General features: G+C 42.2%; 1 protein-coding gene across 1 annotated transcript; it reads right to left on the bottom strand.

The window, feature by feature from the left end:
• Nucleotides 1-12,844: 12,844 nt before the first annotated feature.
• LOC139460332 (uncharacterized) lies at nt 12,845-13,972 on the bottom strand. The gene is made up of 3 exons (XM_071241824.1): nt 13,903-13,972; nt 13,139-13,252; nt 12,845-13,059 (listed from the first exon to the last, which is right to left on the bottom strand). Exons 1-3 carry the CDS (start codon nt 13,970-13,972, stop codon nt 12,845-12,847), a joined length of 399 nt encoding a protein of 132 aa, XP_071097925.1.
• Nucleotides 13,973-20,201: the final 6,229 nt, after the last annotated feature.

Below are 20,201 nucleotides of genomic sequence, written 5' to 3'. Positions count from 1 at the left end.
AATGGTAGGACAACTGGATGAAGAATGTTATCCATGTAACGCTGAGCTGTCAAGTTTCCGTCAACGAATTACCAGCGGTGTCCTCTCCTGCCCACCGATCCCTCCCCACACCACGACACTCCCTCCACCATATGGTACGACCTCCTGCACACAACACGCCGCCGTTCGTTCACCCCTTCGGCGGTAAACACGTTGTCTTCCATGAGCCCTAAACATACAGAATCGACTTTCGTCAGTGAAGACAACCCTCTGCCAGTCACGTCGCTGCCAACGTCGTACAGTCCGGGCCCATCTCAATCGCAGACGACGATGTTGCGCTGTCAATAGCTGTCCTCTGTATGGTCTAAAAGCCATGATTTCTTTTTCTTTTGTGTTTTTTTTATCACTGTGGATGTCTGACTTGCCGTTTCAATCGTTTTATACCCTTACCCGCACGTGCATTTGCAGTTGTCCGTGGTGCACGTGTTTTTCACTTTTTCGCATGTTATCTCGCAAACATGTAACAGAAGATTAACATTATCTGCATACACTATTGTTGTATTTAGGTTATGTGTTTTAGATAGACTTCATCGGAAAAAAAAACATACTTTGTCTGAAATTTATATTTTCAGTTGGTAAAGTTTCTTTTGGACGTCAGTTTATATAACTACACTCCAGTTCTTCCTTCGCGTAAGGAATTCCATAGATCGAGAATTCCTGTTGTAAATGGTTAAGCAATGATGAGTACATAAAATTTAGGTTACTTTTTTAGTTTTTAAAAAGTATTTTTAATGTATGCAATTTTTGTATCAGAATTCATTTTGACAATTATCGAAATTAATCGGAAGCAGATAGTTTGGTGAAAACTATATCATATGAAGTATGTTTTGAAAAAAACCTATGGGCCAAGGCGAAAACAATCACGGTGTCTGTAGACTAAAATACGTCTATCGTATATACAAATACATAAAAAAACGTGGTGAGGTGAGGTGAGGTGAGGCGAGGCGAGGTGAGGTGAGGTGAGGTTAGAGATGAGGTGAGGTGAGGTGGAGTTTAACGTTCCGTTGAAAAATTATTTCACTCATACAGCGAGGGTGTGGCTGCTTTGTACTAGTTTGGACTATGCCGGTTTTATATTGATAGCCAACGTAGGTAACAAGCCGCAGAGTAACATGAATACCCCACTCAGAGACAGTATACTCACTCCGAGCCGACCATTCCCGTTTTATCCCCTTTAATGCCGAGCGCCAGGCAGGGAAACAACAAATACCATCTTTTAACGACTTTTAGTACTTTTGGGAATTGAAGCACCAACCATAGTGTGTCACGACAGACGTACATGTACTATCCACCACACCAGGGAACAAGAATCATAACAAAAGACGGGAACCAACTATCAGCAGATCCTGGTACGAGTGAGGGACCTTTCAAACCATCATCGTAAATCATACAGTACTTTATCCATCTTTACAGAGGCGATTTTGGATAACGGCAATAACTAATTTTAGTCTTTCGTCCTGGTGTTGTAATATGAACAGCGACGCAGCGGACAAAGAACCATTTTTAAAACAGCAGGCTGCCCATCTGAGACCAAAGAATCGCACAAGTGTTCCTTCATCACGTGAAACGATTCCAATAAAGCCTAATGACGTCATATATTTATCAGTTGGCATTAGAGACGTCATATTGCAAGGGACATAAGCTATGGTGTGGTTATTATGGAAATAGAACTCTCGGTAAATATGAAAAATATGAACCGATTTAATGCAAAACATAAAAGAGTTAATTTGGATATTTGTATTTTGTGGTTATGGAAAATAAAATAAAGTACAAGAATAAGGGAATACAATGGGTCTACAGTAGAAACCAAATATTCATCTATAACCAGGCCGCCTATGTTCACCACCGATGAGGAATCTTAATTTTGGTGTAATCAAAATTATTTTTTTTGCACATTTTCCGTTCTTGAGAGACGTGAAGGAGGGCTTTTCAATTTTATAAAAACTTAAAAAACCTCATTCGTCTCACATTTTTTAAGTTCCCAAAATGGATCAAATTCATCTTCCTTTTTCGAATTCATCCGATTATGTGCTGTGCAAGCCCCCCAGGCCTCTAACTAGGCTGAGATGGTCGCCAGTCACTGAAAGCGTGACTGTTTCCGACGAGTAACTTTGACAAATATTGATGAATGAGAAACATACTCAAAGTGTCATCACTTTCGATAGCCAGTCTCCGATCAATACCAGCATGGGAATATGATCAGGGACTGATGTATGGGTGCAACGTTTAAAAAAACATTGATGGATTCGAAAGAACTTTATTCTGTATCCGTTACGTGGACTCACAGGTCATCTCGTCAGCCTGTCACAAAGGTCAAGGTCAAGGTCAGTCAGGATTCCCGTTCACCTCTGTTTCCGGTGTTTGCAAAAATATGTTGTGTTGATATCACAAGTTTACAAATTTAGTTAGTGGATTTCACTGTCCATTCAAACACTAACAAGTTAGTAGACTTTACTAATCAGTACTTATTTTTACTAAGTAAGAAAGGTTAAGTAGTAATCAGACATACTTCCATCGCAGCTTCCATATGTGAGAGAAATACTGTTAGACACACAGCACAACACACAGATAACCACAGAGAATTTTAAACCTCGTGGGATTCGAACCTGGAACCTCTTGGTTTGTAGTCCGTCAGGCTACCGTCTGTGCTACGGAGATTGTTGTCACAACAAGTGTAAGTTTTCCTAGTCACCTTGAGTGAGTTGGGTTTAACGCCGCTTTTAACGGTATTCCAGTAATATCACGGCTTGCCAGCTTAATTTGGGAGGAAAGCCCGAAGTGATGCAGGTCTCAGATGTTTACCACTTCGGTGAAACCCACGAGCACGGGTATGGTGCTGACAAACCTAGAAACATAATCTTGGCGAACCGGGATTCGAACCCACAATCATAGGTTTCTGGCGTGCCCAAGGATCGCAACTTCCCAGCTCCATGAGCGATTGGGCCACACGTGTCCCCGAGAGAGGGGTGGGTGGTTGAGTGAGTGAGTGAAACACATTCCTAATCAAGTCTTGTAGGTGTTTACATTCTTAACACACATTTTACAGTGCGGTTTAAATAGAGAATTATACTAATATAATCAGTTATATTTACTCATCTTCGGAATATTCGTGCAATTTACCCAGCAGGAGAGTAAATTCACTGTTTACTAACCTGTTACTAATTAAGATAGGGGAATTCACTAGGCCTTTTTTCTGCAATAACATGAGTGGATTTTACATATGCCAAATCTTGCCAAACAATAGCCTCCATCAGAAAACCGAAAGGAAAATTAGACAGAGTTGCCTCCCCGAAAGACTCTCCACTTCCGGCGCGGTCATTTGAATCTAAATGGCGGACCAAAACAAGTGATACTCCGAATCAAATGTTTACTATATTTGTTCATACTCTGCTTTACGATCATAACAATTTCCTCAACATGAATCTGTATCCTACAACATTAACGACATTTCTTCGATTCATGCCGATCAAAGATCACAACACCGAGAATAACAAAAACACGGTTGAGCACAATTCCGGAAAGGATTTCTGGATCAAATATTCTCCATAAAGCATGACACCAACTGAGCACAGCTCAGGACTTTCTAGTCTTGATTCAAAAGATTCCATTTCATGATATCTATGGCAACCAGAAACAGTTCATTTTACCTTACAGCACTACCACACAGAAGTATCTCGTTACTCACGTTTCCGTTCACAACCCGTGGTATAATTAAAAGCTTTGGTTAAAAAAAATCCCTTATTTTTTAGGTTTACAAAAAAGTTGCTTTCCAATGGCAGTCGCACGGTACGGAGTGTGCAGTGTACGGCGCTTGTTGCAGTAACTCGGTTGTCAAATTGCATCCTGTCTGGCATCAAGTCCTGGTTTTCATTGAATTCATTTTCTTTTTAGTCTTCAGTGATTTAAAAAAAATTCGTTGAACTGAAGAAGCGACAGATGGAGGATTTATTTCATTTAAGCGTGAAACGTCGACCTCTAACAAGACCGGAAAATGACAGATTCAACAAAGGAACTGTACAAAACTAGACATTTTCATTAACGGATTAAAATTTCTTCCGCGCCGCTAAGCGTGATAATACTTAATCTAATTCTCCCCTCATCCGACACCTGATTCACATTTCTGTTAACCGACACTAAAAATTCCATCTCAAAGATTAAAAGCAAATCATCAGACCCTTCGCCGAGTTTATATGTGCGTGAAGCAAAAATAATCAATCCGGTATTGTTTTTCCGATGCACAGTCCGCTTCAGGATCCGGTCAAACATTTCGCAATCCTCGACGCTTGTTACAAGCGGGCACCGACGGTTTAATTCGTTTTAAATATCTCCCGGTGGAGGAGACTGTTTGTACATGTGTCAAATATGAAGCTCGTTCGAGTTTCTGATACAGGGAACAGATGCACTTTCATAGAAAAAAGAGTGCTAACTCCATCCAAGCGTGGCCGTACGTTAACGACGCGTAGACAACGAGCTCTCAAATGTTGGATGATTCGAAACACCATCTCGGATCTGCGGGAACGGAATGTGAATTCTCCCCACGAAGGCTGTATGATATGATTTTGGTGAGTTTCCGCCGGGTAACGAGACACCTGTTTGGGCGCGTTGTCGGCGGCATCGTTTCTGGCAACGTCTTTACGTGGGAAATATAGTCGGATTAGTGAAGGAAACGAGGAAACAGAATGCAACCTGTAGCCAACTGACTTCAGTGTTTAATCTGTCGAGGAATTTCATATTCTTGATGCATTAATAATTTGATAGATAATAGATAGATCTGAAATCCTGCAAAAAGGGGACAGCGACGTTTCACGGGGTTCACAGGATGGCACACTGTATATTCAGATTAAAACATAGTTATCTCCGACAGCCGAAGTGACAGCGAGTTCACAATTCAGAGTACTAGAATTTTGACATTTGTCATGAAGGTAACTGACCGCGTTCTCAACTCAAAGTATGGACCCTCATCTTATGGCGATTATTCACATCTTCTCCACCAACATACATAACGTAACACAACTTCACGATAATTCCCAACACCTCCTCCATCAACAAACATGACGTAACACAACTTCACGATTATTCACAATCTCTTCTCCACCAACAGACACAACGTAACATAACTTTACGATTATTCACAACCTCTTCTCCACCAACAGACATAACGTAACACAACTTCACGTTTATTCACAACACCGTCTCCACCAACAGACACAACGTAACACAACTTCACAATAATTCACAACCTCTTCTCCACCAACAGACATAACGTAACACAACTTCACGATTATTCACAAACTCTTCTCCACCAACAGACATAACGTAACACAACTAAACGCTTATTCACAAACTCTTCTCCACCAACAGACACAACGTAACATAACTTTACGATTATTCACAACCTCTTCTCCACCAACAGACATAACGTAACACAACTTCACGTTTATTCACAACACCGTCTCCACCAACAGACACAACGTAACACAACTTCACAATAATTCACAACCTCTTCTCCACCAACAGACATAACGTAACAGAGAACTTCATGACTATTAACAACTTTCTCTCCTTAAAAACATAACGTAACAAAGGACCTCACGTGAATCAGTCGAGTAGGATGTGACCGCCTAACAACATGTACTACCAGCGTTATGGGGCCGTCAATGGCGCCGTAATGTCTATGAACAGTTGAGTCTATTTGGCGTGCCGGAAACGAATGATCGTTCGTTCAAATCCAAGTTTCGCCCTGACAATGTTTCCATGCTTACCGACAGTGCACAGGTGCTTGTGGATTTCACTGAAATAGTAAACACATAACACCTAATCCACTTCATGCTTCACTGCCACATCAGACCGCCTCCGTGGTCTAGTGGTAGAGCGTCCGCCCGGAGAGCGGAAGGTCCGGGGTTTGATCCCCGGCCGCGTCATACCAAAAGACGTGAAAAGATGGTACTTGTTGTTACCCTGTCTGGTGCTCGGCATTAAGGGGCTAAAACAAGTACTGGTCGGCTCGGAGTCAGTATACTGTGTCTGAGTGGGGTATTCATGTTAAACTGCGGCATGGTATCTCAGTGGGCTAGCACTATAAATCGGCATCAGTCCGGACTAGTACAAGCAGCCACACACACACACACACACACACACACACACACACACACACACACACACACACACATGCATGCACGTTGCTATATAAGTGCAATAATTTTGGACGCGACGTTAAACCCCATTTCACTGCCACATCAATCTGACACACCGTGATGTGACTGAAATACTAATATACTAAGTCCACAGACACCATGATCCGATTAATACTCAATTATGCTCATCAACAACAACGTCATGCTCAACAGCCACAACGTCATGCTCAACAGCCTCAGCGTTACAGCGATGCCGCATTTCAGAGTTGGTCACTGACAGTGTCCTGAATTCAAGCTATGGAACGTAGTGAATATTCAGGCTGAAATCTCCTCCATCCGTAGGGGATTCCAGTTATGAATAAAGGCCTCTAGCAATCTCTGCTTGTCGCCCGAGATGACTAAATATATCGGGTGGTCAGGCTCGCTGACTTTTTTTATTGCATGTCATCGTATCCCAATTGCGTTGATCGATGCTCATGGTGCCGATTACTTGATAGCTTTGTCCAGACTCGATTGTTTACAGACCGTCGTCATGTAGCTATCACATTGCGAGTGCGACGTTAAACAACAAACAAATACAACGTGTCATAGAAATTAATGATGTATTTGATACGGGCATTGTTGTTGTGTTTCGGACCTTAAGTTTGCCCGACTGTTTCGTCCTACTAACGTTTTGACCAACGAACCATCCATCCATCCATCCATCCATCCATCCATTCATCATCCATCCATCCAACCATCCATCCATCGATCCATCCACCCAACCATCCAACCATCCATCCATCCATCCATCCATCCATCCACCATCCATCCATCAATCCATCCATCCATCCATCCATCCATCCACCCATCCAATCACCCAACCAAGTAACTACCTACCTAATTCACTCACTCATTCACTCGGGATTAGCGAACGTCGTTTGGAGTTTAAGGACATACCACAAACCTATTTGAAGAGTTTTTTTGTAATATTTTTTGTTTCAAATTTCTTCAATACTCTATGTAATTTCATTGGAACCAACAAGAATTGTTATTTCTACGAAATAGTTCTGCAAATGATGTGTTGTTGATGTGATGTATTTCATACGGGCATTGTAGTTGTGTTTTGGACCGAAGTTTGTAACCACCCAACCAACCAACCAACCAACAAACCAACCAACAATCCAACCAACCAGCCAACCAACAAACCAACCAACCAACCAACCAGCCAGTCAGCTAGTCAGCCAACTATGCAACCAACAAACCAACAAAAAAACCAATTCACTCACTCATTCACTCGGGATAAACGACATATCACAAACCTATTTGAAGCGTTTTGTTGAAATTATTTTAAATTTCTTCAATACTTAATTTGGAAACAACAATTGTTATTTCTACAAAATAGTTCTGCAAACAAGTAACGTTCTCGGCACATAAACATAACAATCCCAAATGTTAAGCGTGGATGTTAAAGCACTATAAATCACATCCAGATGTCTAAACGCCGTGGTGCCAGGAAAAAAACACTATTGATTTTTTTATTCCTGTGTCAAAACTGGGTCGAGTTTAGCCTGGTGACATTAAAGGGTAAATTGAACAGTCTGGAGTTGTTTGTGCTATGAAAGTGATTTTGACAGGGTTTATTTCTAACAAGACGAAAACATAAATGTGACCTTAACGTTCCAGTGTGATCACGTGTTTCCATACCTACCGATAACACATGGTATTGTTCGTCATAGATTAGCAAATGTCCAGTTCATCCGGTCATGTGACAGGAAGTGCCTCCATCTTGAATCGATGGCTCGGGCTTCCAATTTTCAGTCGTGGTCCAGAAATTGTAGTTCTTGAGGTTAGTTGACAAACTAAGCTAAGTTACAAACTACTTGAATCTATTTTTTTAGGACTGACGATTTCCCCCACCCTAGCACCCCTTTAAGGCAGGTAAAGGCTGTTCTGAACGTCTGAACAATACTAGTAGGGGACCGACCATTTGACGGGTGGACGGATGAGTGTGTGCTAAGATGTTTTTGAAGAAACACATCTTGGTAATAGATAGAATGCTACCTAAACAATGGCAATACAAACACCTATTAACCCAAACACTCACTCATTTTATGACGTGTAGTATTACAATGTGTTACACTTCGTGTTCTTTACACGAGTGAGTGAGTGAGTGAGTGAGTGAGTGGACACATGCATGAATTTGTCACAATTAAAACCCACAACGTTGTGAGTCCGTTTGTTATTTTTAAACCATGAACCATTCTGCTCTGTAAGAGTGTTACTACAGTAGCCTGATAGGTCCATTATTCACACAGTCCAAAAGTGCTAATATCTCACAACACGGAAACTGGGTCATCTGACCCCGTCACTCTCGACAGTAGATATCACTACACAGACATGCATCAACCTTTCCCGCATAACGATATGCTGTGGGCCTGTCCCCGTCCCTCTCGACAGCCAGAACCACTTTACGGAAATGGGTCAACGTTTCAGCACAGCGACATTGCGTGGAGGGAAATAGGTCGGAGGTTTTGACTGGTACCCTTCCATTCGCCTCCTAGTGGCTGCAGGCGAGGAGCGCAAGCGGTCTATTGCAGGTAAACCAGTCTAAGACAGAGCGCGTCTCCCTGTTATAATTGTTGGCGAATAATATAAACATGTCTTGTGTTATAATTTACATTTTCATGTGTTTTAAACAAAGATAAAGTTTGTTTTAAAAGTTTGGTTACATCTAACTATCATTCATCCCCATGTAACATTCTCAAACCAAAATCAAACAAGGCACAGCGCTTGACGCCGCGTAATTAAAAGTTTGGTTTATCACTTGGTATTTGGAGCTGGGAATATGTGAATATTCGTTCTGCAAGAATCACACAACCAAAGCAGTGTGTACATTAAATTTTAAGTACGTCTTTATTTCGACCAACCAAATTTACATTAGAATTTCATATGTCCTATTATTCGAAATGGGGGCATTTCATATTTTCCTACGAGATGATTTTACAAATTAAAACGCGATGCATAACCCAGAAATCGGTGCGGACAGAACTAAGTTGTGAAATTAGTCAATAACCAACCAAGACCTATGAATATTCAATAAATTATATTGAAACAAACATATTTGGGTTTACAAACAACACATGCCCAACAACAGATCAATAAGTGGCAGGAGCTGTAGGTATAGGCCCCGAATGTCGGTGTCGAATGTCTTGAAACTTTCCTGATTCCGGTTTTGAATCCGAATGGTTCTAGACTCTCGGGAGGAATTCCATGTTTTCAAACAGCCATCCACTCCGTTATCCGTGGTATCACGATCCGGCAGATATGCAAATGAGGTCGACTAGCAGGAACTACTTTCAAACTCCATACATCAACGCGGTGCCTTCCTTCTCAATAAATTGTTCACTAACGTCACCAATATGCTAAGATGGGGGATTTTCAAACGTCTCGATAAAGGCGATAAACGTGGCTGCAAGTTATTCGTCACTATATATTTAGTGGGCGGTTTTCATATGTCTGTTATTCGTACGCGGTTTCTGAAGTTTCGGGGCGGTCGGGTAGCCTAGTGGTTAAAGCGTTCGCTCGTCACGCCGAAGACCCGGGTTCGATTCCCGACATGGGTACAAATGTGCGAAGCCATTTCTGGTGTCCACCGCCTTGATATTGCTGGAATATTGCTAAAAGCGGCGTAAAACCAAACTCACTCACTCACTCTGAGTGAAAATACGTCTTAGTGGAAGTATACGATAAAGGGATTACTACGCTTATGTGTTTCCGTATCGTAAATATATATAAGGAATATAGACATAAGTATTATGGTGGCCAAATGCTCGCATAATACCAGCTGTATTCCTCATTCATGTGTATATGGTATTTACGATACGAAAACACCCTCTGCTAATAATCTCGTATTTCCGTTATTTATTTATCTAGGCTGAGGCTCCGTCCCATATTATTTCAAAATGGTTCAATAACATTAGACAGAGAGGCGGACAGACAGACAGTGTATTCGGTATGAAAGGCCATATGAGCCATAGTACAGTTCAGATACATAAGAATCAACGTGATCTTGAGTGAGTGAGTGAGGTTTTACGCCGCTTTTAGCGCTATTTAATATTCCAGCAATGTCACGGCGGGGGACACCAGAAATTATTGCACATTGAACCCATGTCGGGAATCGAACCCGGGTTTTCGGCGTGACGAGTGAACGCTTTAACCACTAGGCTACTCGACTGCCCAGTGTTGACAAAAAGAAAAATTGAAATATTACATTGCCTTAAATAGGATATAAAGTAAAATGTCCTTTTGAATGTATTTTGATGTTGACTGTATTGAATCACGTATGGTTGGAGTATAGTTAATTTCAAAACGATAAGATGAGTGAGCAGATATACAAAAATTAATAACAAAATATATATTCACCTGAGTCTAGATATATGTTTTAAATACATTGCTAAAGATTTGATAACATCTTCATTGGTCGAATTCAACAAATTTATCATTGTTTCATTATGTATTATAGGACGACCAGACAATCCAGAGATTGATATTTTGAGCCGTGAGGTTGGTTTGTTGTTTAACGCCGCACTCAGCTATATTCCAGCTATATGACAGCGGTCTGTAAATAATCGAGTCTGGACCAGACAATACAGTGATTAACATCATGAGCATCGATCCACGGAATTGGTATCGATGACATACATCAACCAAGTCAGCGAGCCTGACCACCCGATCCCGTTAGTCGCCTTTTACGACAAGCATAGTCACCCTTTACGGCAAGCATGGGTTACTGAAGACCTATTCTACCCCGGAATCTTGAGCCGTTAGGGTACAATGGCGCGCAATGAACCAAGTCACCGAACCTGACTATCCGGTCTTGTAGGTCGCCTCGGCAAGCATAGGTTGCTGGGGTCTTTCTGTTTTCCAGAATTCCTTCGGGACCAGTGAATGGAAAATCACTACCATTGTTGCAGAGGACTGGCTTCTTTTAATAAAATGAGTGACAGAAATGTCAAACTTTGTCGATGGCCTATTAGCTCTGTTGGTCTTCTGGTTCAACAATGCTTGACAACAAGACAGCCATTTGTGCGGCGAAACAGCCCAGCTGATGGAGCCCAGTAAGACGGCTTTCCCAATCACTTACAAATTCCATGCCCAGCTGAATGATTGATCATATCACTCAACTTCATGATAGGCATATTATTTTATATACTCAACAACAAGAGTTCCTGTGACATCAATATTTCAGTGTATTTTTCAAACAAGTAAAGTTTGGTTTTCAATATTGTAGTACATGTATGGAATCAAGTCACAAAAACGCAACTGCTACAGAAAAGCATGCATTCCTTGCAAAAGTTTACTTTTATGCAAGCCCCATGCATTTCGCTTCCCAAGAGTGGGTATAAAAACATGTGCGTTAACGGGATTCCATATGCATTGTTTAGCATCGTGCTGACAACAACCACTCAGAAAAACAACAAAATTACGCAATTATACAACATTACGAAATGCCACGCCTGTCCGAAAATGAGCGTCTGCGAGCCATTGGTATGCTTGAAGCAGGATCGAGTCAACGTGATGTTGCAAGACAATTTAACGTCCACAGAAACACCATTTGGTGTTTATGGCAACCTTGGCAACAGACGAATGCAGTCAGAGACCGTCCTCGGAGTGGCAGGCCACGCGTAACCAACAATTGACAAGACAACTGGATTCGAACAACACACCTACGAAATCGATTCCAGCCAGCAACAGTGACTGCAAGAAGCATCCCTGGCCTTCGACGAATATCTTTACAAACCGTACGTCGTCGCCTCAGATGTGCAGACGTCCCATTTTGACAGGAAACCACCGTCAAACACGTCTACAGTGGTGCAGACAGCGTCTACGCTGGACGGCCATGCAGTGGGGACAAGTTCTATTCACTGACGAGTCTCGTTTTCACCTCAGCCACAGCGATGGACGGATTCGAGTGTACCGACGTCGAGGTGAACGTTACGTGTCATGGAAGAAGATCGGTTCGGGGACGGCAGCGTTATGGTATGGGGTGGGATTACAGCAAGACAGAGGACCCGTTTGATAGTGATAGAGGGAAATCTCAATGGACAGCGCTACCGCGACGAGATCATCGGCCCTGTTGTTCTACCGTTTTGCGTCGTCAAGGCCCAGGCATTACCTATCAACATGACAACGCTCGGCCTCATATTGCTAGACTTGTTCAGGATTCCCTTCAACAAAACAACGAGAATGTCATCTCCTGGCCGGCTCGCTCCCTTGATTTCTCACCAATCGAGCACATGTGGGATGAGATGGATCGGTGCCTTCGACGTCAACCACGTGTTCCACAGACACTCCAGGAACTTCGAAACATGCTCCAGCACATATGGACAGATATCCCACAGGACTTTGTGCCCACGCCTGGTCTATTCCATGAGACGACGATGTGTTGCTTGCATCGCAACCAGAGGTTGACACACACGCTATTGATTTGTAAATTGACATTTTGGCATGTTCATGGTTGTTTTTTTATGAAATCACTCATTTTCTGAAGTCAATATGGCAAATTAAACCATTTGAACACTTAAAGGAGTCTTGCAAACCGAAATTGTTTCAGATTTGATAAAAAACATAACTTTACATTAAATTTTATTCAATGTCAAAGGAACTTTTGTTGTTCAGTATATTTAGTTTCAGCGGATGAACCCTTTTTCATTTGCATCAGCTCCACAATCATCGTCGTCGTTATCATCACCATCATCATCGTCGTCGTCCTCGTCGCCGTCGTCATCATCGTCCTCATAAAAAATATCCTCCTCCTCCTCCTTATCCTCCTCCTCATCATCATCATCAATATCATCGTCGTTGTCGTCGCCGTCGTCAACATCGTCCTCATAAAAAAATCCTCCTCCTCAACATCACCACCACCATCATCAATATCATTATCGTCTTCGACGCCGTCGTCATCCTCATCCTCATAAAAATACCTCCCTCCTCCACATCATCACCACCATCATCATCATCATCATCATTAATATCATCCTCATCAATATCTACATCGTCGTCGTCGCCATCGCCATTGCCATCGCCATCTCCACACACTCACCACCAAGTGCGCAGACTCTCCCAACACTCAACGCAGATGCACCACATCGGAAAGTCTCGCACCAGCACCCCCATTTTTGACAGTCTCTTAAAGTTTTAGCATCACACGTGAAGTGATCAGCTGATAGAATGTTTGACAGAGGGGTACTAACCGCCAACGCCGCGATACACACGTTCAATAGAATAAAAAGACCTGTGGTTGTGCTGCGCGTTGAGGTGTACTTAAATTCACTACACGACCATAATGACGAAAAACTACTGGAGCGCTTGAAATGATATTACTTCAAGTACAAAGACTCCTCAAACTCACACCGGGCGAAACTAAACACTAATATCTTGTAATAACGTCTTCTATTCCAGCCCGAGAAATACTTCTCAAGTTCTTAACACTGTTTCTCTATGGGTACGTAAAATTCTAGTTAGGTAAATGGCCCGGAAATTTTCGGGATAATTCAATCCCTGCACTCAAAGAACATTCTTTACACATCCAGAATCTTAAAGGGGTATCGCTTCACCAACCCCTTTCACAACAGTTTCTGGAACGTACAATATGCCGGTTACTAGTTATTGGATTACAGGTGCTTGATGGAAGGAAACACACAATAGGAAATTGACATCGTGTGTGTCATGTGTTGACTTGACGTACATTCCGAAATACTGTGACGTGAGGGATATGACGTCGGTAGACGGAACACTCCGGTGACGTTGCTAGACATGTAGACATGTGGAAGACATTTCCACATTTGACACTTCAGTAACAAAAATTATGTCCGATGCAATTACCTATTTTGACTTGTACCATATCATAGTGTTTTCGGGTTAATAATTGACTTGCCTTTGCATGTGTTTGTGACGGATACGATCACCTTTTCGGGAACTTCTGGTGGCATCAGTATTTGATAGTGATAAACGCATGCTCATGATATAGTCGAGATCGCACAGTCGACTGCTTTTAGTAGAGATTTCTATTGAATATAGAAAGGGTTATGTTGTTTTTATTTTTGGATAGTGCATCACACTATCGACCTCTTCTGTGGGTTTTCCAGGCTCAAAGATTCTTGTGTTTCATGACGACCAGTTGACAACCGATTTCACTGTTTATGCGAGCGTTGTAAGGATCTTTGGGTAGCTTCGAATATGATCTTCAGGTAATGTGGCAGACATCTGTAAGTGGGCCGTGCCTGCAACATTTCGTAGCTGACGTCAATCATAATGTCCAACCTGCAACATTTCGTAGCCGACGTCAATCATGATGTCCAACCTGCCACATTTCGTAGCCGACGTCAATCATAATGTCCAACCTGCCACATCTCGTAGCCGACGTCAATCATAATGTCCAACCTGCAACATTAAGCATTTGGCATCAATCATATGTCCAAACAGCAACATTTCGTAGCCGACGTCAATCATAATGTCACACGTGCAACATTACGTAACCAACGTCAATCATAATGTCACACGTGCAACATTTCGTAGCCGACGTCAATCATAATGTCACACGTGCAACATTACGTACCCGACGTCAATCATAATGTCCAGTCTGAACATTAAAAATTCGACGTCAATCATAATGTCCAACCTGCAACACTAAGCATTCGACATTGCAGAATTGACGTCGATGATAATGCCTGACGATCACTTTCCAAGGTCCCCACAGTAAAGGAGCAACACAAATAAGATAATTACTGCTGCCGTATCAGCCACACACCATCACAAGGCTGTCCCCCCTGCCCGTGCTTTGCCGCATGGTAAGACCATCATACTGTACAAATAATGTACGTAAAAAAGGTTCAACGAACAACCAGTGTAGACGCTTGCAAACGAGGGAGGTAACTGCAATCGCTGCACGTGGAGGGTGCTTTATTTCAAGAACACCCTCACGCGCGTGCAACAGTTGCGTGGATGCGCCTTCTTGAAGCCGAACTCAATGATGCATTTCACGCCACATTTCATGTGCTAAAACCATTGAATTTCCCTAATTTTCTTTCCATTGTCCATTGTCTTTTGACCTGAAAAATTAATACCACACAAACAGTTCTATATAATATATACTACTCAAAAATAGAATAGAAGACTTTCAAATGGCTTTAGTTAATCTGTAATGACAAATGAAGTATAGTCATATGAAAAAATCGGGTGTTCTCACATCTTTTGAGTAGTATGTGTGTTTGTGTGTGTGCGTTCGTGTTTGTGTGTGTGTGTGTGTGTGTGTGTGTGTGTGTGTGTGTGTGGTAACGGTAGTGGTGACTGATCTAAAAAATCAAGAACAAAATCGTGTCTTTGAAATATGCAACTGACAGGAAGGAAAGACAGATTAAAGTGCCCCAGACTCTAGTCTAGGAAATCTTTTAATTAACAACGGTCCAACCAGCTAAACTTGTCAATATGCATCCACCCATCCATCCGTCCATCCGCCCGTCCGTCCGTCAATCCATCCATCCGTCCGTCCGTCCGTCCGTCCATCCATCCATCCATCCTCACAACCCTTGAAGATCCCGGGAAGAATAGGTCTTCGGCAACCCATGCTTGTCATAACAGGCGACTAACGGGATCGGGTGGTCAGGCTCGCTGACATGGTTGATGCATGTCATCGCATCCCAATTGCGTTGATCGATGCTCATGATGTCAATCACTGGATTGTCTGGTCCAGATTATTTACAGACCGCCGTCAAAAAGCTGGAATATTGCTAAGTGGGGGGTAAAACAACAAACAAACAATATCTAAAAAATCAAAAACAAAATCGTGTGTTTGAAATATGCAACACATTGACGGAATGATATATCTTATATCGATACACTCCGTGATATGACTGGAATGATGCTTAAACCTCACTCCTACGAGTCCCATGAGAAAACCATTAGTGATAATATTAGTGCAGTTAACGTCACAGGTGATGGACAATGCCAAGATGATTGTATACGTGTAGATAGCATTAACAGAATTTGTGGAGAATCGAACCCGTCTTTTTGGCGCCATTCCACTTCAAACCACTACGCAATCGACACAACACACATGAAAAAATAGAGAACTCTTTTTAGTAGTCGTACCATTCAGTCAACGTGTGAGGTTTGTTTGAACGGTATTTTCGTTTTATCAGAAACATAATTAAGGCGAGTCTGGGACTCTGTCCCACAATGGTAAGATCCTGACACGTCTAAGGGACGCAACTCTGCATAGCTAAATGTGGCGTCTGGCCACCCGTGCCCCCTAAAGTCTGTGGTGATTCAGTATCAATCAGATGACACATGCTAGACAAGCAGCAGAGGCTCACACGCCACATGTCGGAATAATACATGTGCTTCGTTCAACTGATCTTAAGGAATAAACATTGACGGGACTGGGGACACTATGTTGAACACAAGGGGCCGACGATGTCTTGAAGGGCTGGAGGGTATCACAGGTCTGATTGGGGTGGGCAGCAATATATACACTAGTGATTGGGGTTGTTGTAGTGCTGCAGGTTGTGTTGTTGGGTGCGGTATGTTTAGTGCTGAGGGTTGCAGTATTGTAGAGCTGAGGGTTGCAATATTGTAGTGCTATGGGTTGCAGTATTGTAGTGCTGGTGTTTGCAGTATGGTAGTGCTGCGGGTTGTAGTATTGTAGTGCTATGGTTTGCAGTATTGTAGTACTGGGGGTTGCAGTATTGTAGTGCTGAGGGTTGCAATATTGTAGTGCTATGGGTTGCAGTATTGTAGTGCTGGGGTTGCAGTATTGTAGTACTATGGGTTGCAGTATTGTAGTGCTGGGGGTTGCAGTATTGTAGTACTATTGGTTGCAGTATTGTAGTGCTGGTGATTGCAGTATTGTAGTACTTTGGGTTGCAGTATTGTAGTGCTATGGTTTGCAGTATTGTAGTACTGAGGGTTGCAGTATTGTAGTACTATGGGTTGCAGTGTTGTAGTACTGGGGGTTGCAGTATTGTAGTGTCATGGGTTGCAGTATTGTAGTGCTGGGGGTTGCAGTATTTAAGTGCTATGGGTTGCAGTATTGTAGAAATATGGTTTGCAGTATTGTAGTGCTGAGGGTTGTAGTATTGTAGTGCTGGGGTTGCAGTATTGCAGTACTATGGTTTGCAGTATTGCAGTGCTATGGGTTGCAGTATTGTAGTGTTGGGGGTCGCAGTATTTAAGTGCTATGGGTTGCAGTATTGTAGAATATGGGTTGCAGTATTGTAGTGCTGGTGATTGCAGTATTGTAGTACTATGGGTTGCAGTATTGTAGTACTATGGTTTGCAGTATTGCAGTGCTATGGGTTGCAGTATTGTAGTGTTGGGGTCGCAGTATTGTAGTACTATGGGTTGCAGTATTGTAGTGCTATGGGTTGCAGTATTGTAGTGCTGGGGGTCGCAGTTTTGTAGTGCAGTGGGTAGCACTATTTGAAGTGTTGTGGGGTGCAATATGTGTAGTTATGTGGTTGCAATATTTATAGTGCTGTCATGTTTGGTCTATTTGTGAGATGTAGGTGAGTGAGAGATTGAGTATGGTTTTACGCCGCTTTTAGCAATATTCCAGCAATATCATGGCGGGGGACACCAGAAATGGGCTTCACACATTGTACCGATGTCGGGAATCGAAACCTGGTCTTCGGCGCGACGAGCGAACGCTTTAACCACTAGGCTACCAGACCGCCCCTGAAGGATGTAGGTTATTACTTGGGACAGGCCATACTTAGAGAGAGGTTGAGACTAGCAGACCCACAGGTGTGGCCTGACACACGTTATCCACACCAAACCCATGGGCCGTTTCTTAATCCATCGAAGATTAAAACCCCCGTAACCTACATATGTCACGGGGAATTAGAACCATTTTCTTCTGGTGCGAGAAGCATCACGATTAACTCGAGATAATTGTCCAAACAACCCAGAATTGATTTTTTTCACTTGCCCTGTTGGGAGAGCAAAGTTAGGTTGAGCAGTTTTCCAGAAAACGTTTGATGTTATTTGGCACAAATCTGGCGTACAAACGACTTGCACAGATGATGATGGAGTTCTTGGCATCAGCGTCAGATGAACTGTTCTATGGACTGAATACATTCACTCTATGTTGTATTAGTCTTACCATGTCTTCATTGAAACTATCTCCTGTAAATTGGAATCTCTTTGAACCATTCCGTAGGATGGTAGGGTGTACGTGAATGACTTAAGTCTAATGCATTTTTAATTTATTTGAATACCTCGGAGACACTCGCAGCACCAAGCTATGTGCAGCTGAATGGCATTAAAGTACTTGTGCTAATACCAGCTGATGAATTAGTATTGATTTTGTAAAGTTAACATTTACGTGTGTTGGGTTTTGTCGAGGAGAATGTTGGAAGCAGTCGTAGTGGCAGGGTTAGGGTTAGTGTTAGTGTTAGGGTTAGGGTTAGGGTTAGGGTTAGGTTTGGGGTTAGGGTTAGGGTTAGGGTTAGGGTTAGGGTTAAGTTCCATATTCCTGATTACCGGACCATGTCTGCAACTTCACAAATCTACCATGCGATAGACTTCGTGTTGCTGGTTGCAGTATTTGTAGGAATGTAGGTTAATGTATTGGTAGTGCTGTTGTTTCCAGTATTTGTAGGATTGTAGGTTGGGGTATTGGTAGTGCTGTGATTTGTAGTATTTGTATGATTGTAGGTTGAGTGAGTGAGTGAGTGAGTTGGGTTTAACGCTGCTTTAAACAGTATTACAGTTATATCGCGGCGTGTGACATTAATGTGGGAGGAAAGCCCGAAGTGTTGGGTCTCAGACCTTTATTACTTCGGGTGAAACCCACGAGTCCTCCCATAATGATTGGTAAATATAAGCGATTGAGGGTAGAGCGAGGGTGGTGGGATCTATTGTCTGATATGATTCTTCATGTGAGGGTGTCAATACCCTGAATTTTCTTTTTTCGTCCAATCAACAACACCAAAAAAATATGAAAGGACTGGTACAACATATTATTATTATCATTTACATATTAAAATAAACAATGCAGCAAAAAGGGTTTGGGTGATCCTGGCACAGTCAGGCTGGTTAGGCTCATCATCAGCTCAGAGCCCTCCCCAACACTACAGCCTTCTGCATTACCCAGATTGTCAGAAGGGCTGTATTCCTGGTATCAAACCCGGGTACTCTCCCAATGTCAGTCAACAGGTTGGGAGGTACCAAACCTAAGGCAGCGAGAACAATGGGGAGTCGGACAACTTGGTACTTAGGATGCAAGCGTGACATTTCGAAAGCGAGGTCTGCATATTTGTCATGTTTTTCCTCAATCTGCCAATCACATTACTGTCAAAAGGGACAGAAAATTCAATGATATAAATGATTTCATTGGATTTATCAAAAAGGACAAGATCAGGTTTGTTGGCCTGGATATGTCTAAGGCTGTTTACGGGCCTATTCCAAAGAATTTTGTATTTATCATTTTCCATGACGCCCTCTACATATTCCGGGTCGTACCATTGGTGGACCCTGTGTCAAAACCACAAGCATGGCGAGGACGATAATAAAATGATCGAGCTGCACCATCATGTCGTTTAAGATACTGTGTTTGTGCCAAAGCTGGGCATCCACTCACAATGTGTTGGACAGTCTCATTAAATTCATTTCATAATCTACATTTATTATTGGTTGTTGTTGTTGTTGTTGTTCTTCTTCTTATTATTATTATTATTATTATTATTATTATTATTATTATTATTATTATTATTACCACAAATAATAGAAGCACAGCAAATCATGCAGTCAATTGTCATTTACAAATCCTTTAAATAATACTGGAATTAGTGCCAATGAACAAACCGTTCGCTCTATGTAAGAACCTCAAGTTTATTGTCCTCCGTGTGGAATTAAAATTGGAAACGGTTCCCTTATCAACAACGACAATTGCCTACGTCTGTTAACCGTAATTTCAAAGATCACGTTTCTAAGCAAAAACGCATGCTTGTTGCTAATAAAAAAACACAACACTCAACAAAAGCACAA

This window comes from Haliotis cracherodii, unplaced genomic scaffold, assembly GCF_022045235.1.
Source record: "Haliotis cracherodii isolate W230 unplaced genomic scaffold, xgHalCrac1.p SCAF_14, whole genome shotgun sequence".
Taxonomy (NCBI): Eukaryota; Metazoa; Mollusca; class Gastropoda; order Lepetellida; family Haliotidae; genus Haliotis; species Haliotis cracherodii.
This window is presented reverse-complemented; position numbering and strand designations above follow the sequence as displayed.

Excerpts from the sequence above, each read along its gene's own strand:
- LOC139460332 (XM_071241824.1), bottom strand. The coding sequence starts at position 13,972 with ATGTCTAGCAACGTCACCGGAGTGTTCCGTCTACCGACGTCATATCCC. Across the intron at positions 13,253-13,902 it reads ACGTCACAGTATTTCGGAAT|TGTGTGGAGATGGCGATGGC; the intron begins GTACGTCAAGTC and ends CTTGGTGGTGAG. Across the intron at positions 13,060-13,138 it reads TGATGATGTGGAGGAGGGAG|GAGGATTTTTTTATGAGGAC; the intron begins GTATTTTTATGA and ends GATGTTGAGGAG.